The sequence below is a fragment of the Cibotium barometz genome, chromosome 7 (genome assembly GCF_041138505.1).
Source record: "Cibotium barometz isolate CiBa-2024 chromosome 7, ASM4113850v1, whole genome shotgun sequence".
Classification (NCBI taxonomy): Eukaryota; Viridiplantae; Streptophyta; class Polypodiopsida; order Cyatheales; family Cibotiaceae; genus Cibotium; species Cibotium barometz.
The window spans coordinates 11784637-11791279 of record NC_141052.1 but is presented as its reverse complement, the minus strand read 5'-3'; the positions used below and the strand labels follow the sequence as shown (position 1 = coordinate 11791279).

General features: G+C 40.1%; 1 protein-coding gene across 6 annotated transcripts; it reads right to left on the bottom strand.

Annotated features, from left to right (window-relative positions):
• Positions 1-2366: 2366 nt before the first annotated feature.
• LOC147636683 (protein LIKE COV 1-like) lies at positions 2367-6042 on the bottom strand. 6 transcript variants are annotated; one of them, XM_086800160.1, is made up of 8 exons: positions 5950-6042; positions 5233-5455; positions 4188-4240; positions 3979-4088; positions 3681-3896; positions 3269-3366; positions 3017-3143; positions 2367-2917 (listed from the first exon to the last, which is right to left on the bottom strand). In XM_086800160.1, exons 2-8 carry the CDS (start codon positions 5410-5412, stop codon positions 2826-2828), a joined length of 876 nt encoding a protein of 291 aa, XP_086656286.1. In that variant the 5' UTR covers positions 5413-5455; positions 5950-6042; the 3' UTR covers positions 2367-2825. The 6 variants fall into 6 exon arrangements, with proteins under 6 accessions (XP_086656286.1, XP_086656287.1, XP_086656285.1 ...); XM_086800161.1 differs by lacking the exon at positions 5950-6042 and adding an exon at positions 5593-5613; XM_086800159.1 differs by lacking the exon at positions 5950-6042 and having other exon boundaries at positions 5233-5603.
• Between the last annotated feature and the right edge of the window lie 601 nt (positions 6043-6643).

Here is a 6643-nt window from a genome sequence, read left to right as displayed (position 1 = left end):
ACAACTTGAGATATACCTAGCTCAGGGTTGACACACCAAAAGTTTGTAACATTGTGGCATCTAACATGGTTAAGCAATGTATTCTAGAACAAATTTAGAAAATTACTTTTACTATGAGGGTGATGTGAGAGAGGGTGAGATTTTTCATGTTGTTGTGTGTTGTGTGGGTGATGTGAGAGAGGGTTTATTATTATATTATCATATGTTAAATGAGCACTATGTGATGTGAAAAGGAAATAGAAGCATAAAAGAAAGCCCTCCTCTTTATTTTTGTACAATATGTTGATTCTTCTACAAAGAAAGGGGAAAGTTTTGAGCCTAATTCTCATAAAGTGTGTATGCTTTATTGATTTATTGACTTGAATGAGACATAACTGCTTTTTGGGGTGTTTTTAAAGTTTAAGAAAGGAGAGAATATTATTCTTACTAGTCATTCTTTTGGGTGGAAATAAAATTCTTCAAGTGAGTCTATGCTTATGATTTTTAGGACGGGCTAGTTTTCCACATGTATTATTACATTATACCTATGGACAAAAGTATAGCATTTAGGATTTAATCTTAGAAACCCATAAACCCTTTATTGCAAGGAAAGTGCATGGCTTCAAATGTTGCTACAAGTCTAGGTATTTAGGTTTTATCTTAGTAGCCCATGAACCTCTATGTAGGGGAATTTGTGGCTTCATGCATAGGAGACTTGGCATGCATGCAATCATTGCATATCATATAAAGTCTTGTCAAATCTGTCCAATGGCAATACTACTATTAAAGATATGAGAAAATGCTTACTTTTTGTGCTTAACGTTGCTGAGGAGTTGAAATCTCCTTGAGCTTGTTTGACCATAGAGTTTTTTATCAACCCCATGCTTTTGAAGAAAAGAGGAAAATTTTTACTTTTTGTGTAACTTTGTTAAGGAGTTAACATCTCCTTGAGCTTGCTTGACCTTAGACATTTTTTATAACCTCATGCACAAAAATCCTTTTAAAGTTGTACTTAAAAATTAAGGATATATAGACGTAGTTTTTAATATTCATATGAATAACCTTTCGTGAAAATTTTCAAGGTAGGGAACTTCTATTTTACCACAAATTTACTACTAATGTTTAACATTTAGCACACATTGTGCTAATGGGTGCTAAATAAAATATAATAGATGTGCGGATAACCTTTCATGAAAATTTTCAAGGTAAGAACAAGGGGACTTCTCTTTTAGCACACATTTACTAATATTGTAACATTAAAGATAAGTGTATGTTTTCAAAATTTTGATTAATTTGAGTTTAAGCATGGCTATATTTGGATACATCTTAAGAAAGTTAGGCCCATTTTGAAATTGAGCCTTTACACCCACGTTCTTGTATTAAAAATAAAATTCATACAAAAAAGTCTGTATTTTAAAAAATTGCAAAAAGAGAATAAAATCTGTAATACAAGGCGTTATTTTAAAAATTATGAATAATACCATATTATTTGAGCCAAATAACATAACCCAAAATCCTAATTCTTTATTATTCTTTAAAGGCCATCTTGCCATTTTTAAAAATATATTTGTGAGGGAGGAAATTAGGTTGCATTAATTTGCTTGAATTATTTAAAAAAAGACAAATTTTATGAAGAATTCATGATGCAATACTTGACTTTTGAAATTTTCCCTATTTTGTAGAAAATATTTTATATTATACATAACCAATTTTGCATTGGTTTTTTTTAAGTGGAATGTGTGCTTTCATTTATTTTAATGCCTTATTTTCAATAAATATTTAAAAGAAGCTATAATCGCACGTCATGTACAAAGATTAGTCAACAGAAAAGAAGGCGATGAGGATGAGTTCCGTACTAAAAACCCAGTCTCTCCTGCCTATTAGATGCCTACACATTTCAGCTCTTGACAGGATTCTTCAGGGACCTGCTATGCGGGAGACGACTCTCTGGTTGGGTTCTAGGTGCTGCAGAAAGGCCTCAGCTGCCCCTGCCAAAGGCTAGCATTTGGAGGCACTTTTCAAGGAGAAGAGGAGGTCTAGCAAAAGAAAACATCCATACTAATAGACTAATAGATTTGTGATGCCAAGCATCAAGTACCACCACCTTCACCAAAAATCATCTGGTTTTGGTTTTGGTTTTGGTTTTGGTTTGGACGTACAAAAAACCTCAATGACAGCTCTACCTCACAACAGACTACCCACTTGCCTTTTTTTTGGGAGAGAGAGAGAGAGAAACCCTCTTTGAAAAATAATGCACCAGTCCAAAAATATTCCATCACAAGCCCTTTGCAAAATCAAATGCCACAACCAAACCTTAAGGCAGAAACATATTCCCACAAGGTTTGGCTAGAGGAGACAGTTTTTGGGACTGCAATTGCTGCCACTCGAGAAAAAAATTCTTTACATAAGACCCATAACAAGACAAAGAAAAGGCAAGAGGAGACCAGCTTTACAAAACTAGATATAGCCCAAAAGATGCTTTCTGCTCATGGTAAGCATGTGGTATGCATACCAATGCCATAGCTATCACCTTTTGTTTGTGGTTTGCCTCTCTCTCTCTCTCTCTCTCTCTCCCCACTCAAATGCACTATTCTCTGTCTCTGTTCAAACCTGTTAGTCCTTTTCTCCAATCTAATCAATGACAAAAAAGGGGGCTCATAGGTGCACAGCATGTCACTAGCATTCCTGTCTAACTGCACCTTTAACCTCTTAATAGCGTTCAAACCTGTTAGTCCTTTTCTCCAATCTAATCAATGACAAAAAAGGGGGCTCATAGGTGCACAGCATGTCACTAGCATTCCTGTCTAACTGCACCTTTAACCTCTTAATAGCACGTTTCATAAAACTTAAATTTTGTGATTCCTATCTCGTGGCGAAATCCGTGCCTCCATTGGCGAGATATGCTGGGGCATTGTCATACCTCCGGAAACAACAATTTCTGCAACAATGCGTGTAGTGTAAGTTTAGGCATGAAACTTCCCTTTGGCTTGGAAATGAGCCACGTACGAATGATGGGAGTTGACAGAACAGAAATTACCAATTCCTTCACGGACTGAGAGGTTTGGACGTATGACATCTTTCGAATTCACTAGAACAATATCACCAATGTACAGGTGGTTTGTTGGGACATAGACACTGCAAAGCTCTTCTTCTCCAGTGTCAGTCTGCATTACAGAAGAGGCAGAATCAGCTTGCAACATACCTGCAGCCACCGTGAACCTGCGACTCAGAACCACCTGTAGGAGAGGGTCATCATGAAACTAGTAATACTCACATCATCCATTTTTACCTGAAGAACGAGAGAAGACGTGATGAAACCAAACGCATACTCCCCAACACGTGGGTGCCTGATTATTGCCACTTCTTTGAAAGCTTGTGAGTTCTGATCTGCACAACTTGAAGAGATATACAGAAAATGTTGACATTAAGGATTCGATTCAAACCTGTTCAAAAGGAAAAATACTGCTGTGCTTTTGCAACAATGTGGCAGTCATATGGCCCTCGCCTTCGCCCCCCCAACCCCCCTCTCTCTCTCTCTCTCTCTCTCAATCATGGGCCCTACTAATCTTTACCCACAAATGGAGGGAAGATTGCCAGAGATAGAAACACATTCAGAGGTTATACCACTCTCTCAAACCCAACCTTTATGGGCATAAAGAATGATGCAAATGTAAGCCCCCCATTGCATAGAAACAATTTACCTGGGGAGATTGCGGCACTAATCCCCCCATTGCATAGAAACAATTTACCTGGGGAGATTGCGGCACTAATCTGCTTAGATGCTGAGTATATATGTCTGACTAATGGCATCCTCTTGATTAACCACTCCCCAACTAGTAAGATAGACGCTCCCATCCATGATGAGACAAAAACACCAACCAGGAATATGAATACAATGGACGTGACAAAGCCAAGTCCTGTAGTAACCAGAAGACAAAGTAAGCCTTTGAATAATCATGACCCCATTGAATGGCTACTGACCAGAATGTCGAGTCTTACCAAAGATATTAATCCCCAATTGAGCATAGATAGGCGAAAAGAAACCATCAACAAACTGAATGAACCACCAAGTTATATAGAACGTGATTGCAATTGGAAGTAAAATAACGCTGCAAGCAAGGTCACAATAGGATAAAAATATTAATTACTCGTGCAATGCTTTTGGACTTGGTCACAGAATGGAAGGCCAGAGAAACAGTCATACGTACCAACCACTCATGAATTTTTTGGATGCCCAACTCTGAAGCATGGAATAGAATGCCTGCAAGGCACCAAAACGATGATGAAATGTAAACCAAGGACCATGCACCTCAATGTTTATAGCTTATACATAAAGCTTGAGACTAAAGCCATGCTTTCACATGTTACAAACACCACACATACACAAAACAACTTGTTGAAAGATCAAGCAAATGAAGTTGGGCCCTATAAGCAGCCAGAAGTGGCTACAGATAGGCCTGGCAGGCGAATGACCAAGTTGGGCACATTGCCACGGGCCCAAAATGCAGGCCTTTCTTCTCTCTCTAACACTTGGTGCAAAATGCAGCTCATAGGGCCAAGAAGACTCGGTGTCGTTACATTTCACATGCATCATGGCATCGTTTCAGCAGTCGTTAGCATACACCCTTTAGAATGCTCATAAAGATAATTTATGCCAATATTCAAACCATCTCTCATGTGTTGGTCAATCATAGGTTGACGGTTGCATGCAAGTGCCATTGTTGTAAATGAGAATAAAGAGTGTTTGAATATGTCATTGAACTGTGTGGCTACAGCTGGCATGAACTCCGGCATGCCAACACGAGCATGTGTCCCTAAACCTTCAAATGAAAGAATGCAGAGCTTGTTTCAAGTCCCTCTTTCCCAGTCCCTGCAGGCGTGGAGCCATGGAAGGCTCCCTTCTAACTGGGAGAACTCACCTAATAGTTAACCAAACCTTAAAATTCACCATCCAACGAGTTCCTGCCCAAAAGAGTACTCATCCCTCATCCTTTCGAAGTGATGGCTCTATAAGGATACAAGGGCGAGCAAATGTGTGAAGACATTTTCATGCAAAGATCAGAACCTCTCTCTCTCTCTCTCTCTCTCTCTCTCTCTCTCTCCTGGTCCGTGTGCGCGCGCGTGTAAGTGATTGATTGTGCGTGTGTCTGCGTGTTTGTGTGTGTGTGTGTGTGTGGGGGGGGGGGGGGGGGGGGGGGGGGGGGATGGGATTGAGAGCCCTGAAAATGGACGGAAGAGATGAGGGAGACCAACCTCGCGGCCTGGGTGGAAGGAGCCGTTGGGAGGGGAGCCAGGCTTGAGGGGGTCCTCAGGATCGTCTCCGACAGGTATGAGAAGCTCGCGATCTGGAAGAGCATGTCGGGATCCCATGGGAATAGGAGCAACCGAAGACGCAGCAGTAGCAGCACCGCCCTTGCTCCCATCGCTCATCATCACCCCAAATTAGGGTTACAGAAGCCCACAGACACACACCCCGCTGTAAAAGAACAAACAAAGTATGTAGAGATTCTGTGTCAGAAAGAGAGCCCTCTTCTTTCTTCACAAGAAACCAGTATGAAGCGAGAAAAAAAGAGACACAAAGATTCACACAAAGCGAGGGACAGAGAGATTCACAAGAAAAAAGCAAGTCAGTATCTATTTTGAGAGTAATAAAGCTCGAAAAGTCCGACAGCAACACAGCCCACAGGTTGACATCTCCAATTATTATTATTATTATATAATTAATTCAATAACCTCTTTATCCACATGCCAAAGAAGAATTCAAATTTCAAAGCCTTGAGGCTTGGAATGTCTTCTTGAGACATCCCATGATCCATCATCCTTGTGCTAAGAGCTTCACCAAACCTTGCACTCCATTCATGAAGTGAATACACCAGTGTAACTTGCACTTTTCTCTCCAGCTACAATCTTTTCACATGGCACTTTACATGAAAAGATTTTTCACCGCATGCACAAAAACCGCTTGGCTACCTCTTGGGCTGCAACCGAGCAGTAGCGCATGTGCCTCTCCATAGGGAGGTATTGTATTTGAGTTCCATAGGGAGGTATTGTATTTGAGTTCCATAGGGAGGTATTATATTTGAGTCTACTTACCTCTTCCACTATGTACAGTGATGGTATTGTAGTTTATGTACCCTCTCTCACAACACAAAAATCTCCTTGGCAATAGTTGACATTAGGGCCCCATCTCATGTAGGGTGAGTGTGGCAAGCATTGTGGGGCTCCTACAATAAACTTGTCCCCAAAGGAATAGTGGTTCCCCTCTTTTGTGGATGATAGGACACAAGTGACATGTATTCAATAGATTTCTTATTCATTATGATAGTGCATCCATCTCACATATTGTTAGTGGGGCAAGCATTGTGGGGTTGTTCCTACGATAAGCTTGTCCCATGGAGGGGCGCAGTGGTTCCCCTCTTTTGTGGATGATAGGAACACAAGTCACATGTATTCAATAGATTTCTAATTCATGATGATAGCGCCTCCATCTTGCATGTGGTTATCACATGCATGGATCAAAAAGGTTCAAATACAGATTTAATTTTCTCAAAAAAAAAGATGATAGTCTTGATTGTTTGTTGAAAATCAATGTTTACTTTTTTGGGAAGATTGGTGAAACCTTTTCCTAATACTTTGACAAGAAAAATGTTGCTCTAGTATTTCA

Coding starts and splice junctions, on each gene's coding strand:
- LOC147636683 (XM_086800160.1), bottom strand. CDS start 5,412: ATGATGAGCGATGGGAGCAAGGGCGGTGCTGCTACTGCTGCGTCTTCG. Junction 3,367..3,680: donor TAGTGCCGCAATCTCCCCAG/GTAAATTGTTTC, acceptor CAAGTTGTGCAG/ATCAGAACTCACAAGCTTTC. Junction 2,918..3,016: donor CTCAGTCCGTGAAGGAATTG/GTAATTTCTGTT, acceptor GCATTGTTGCAG/AAATTGTTGTTTCCGGAGGT.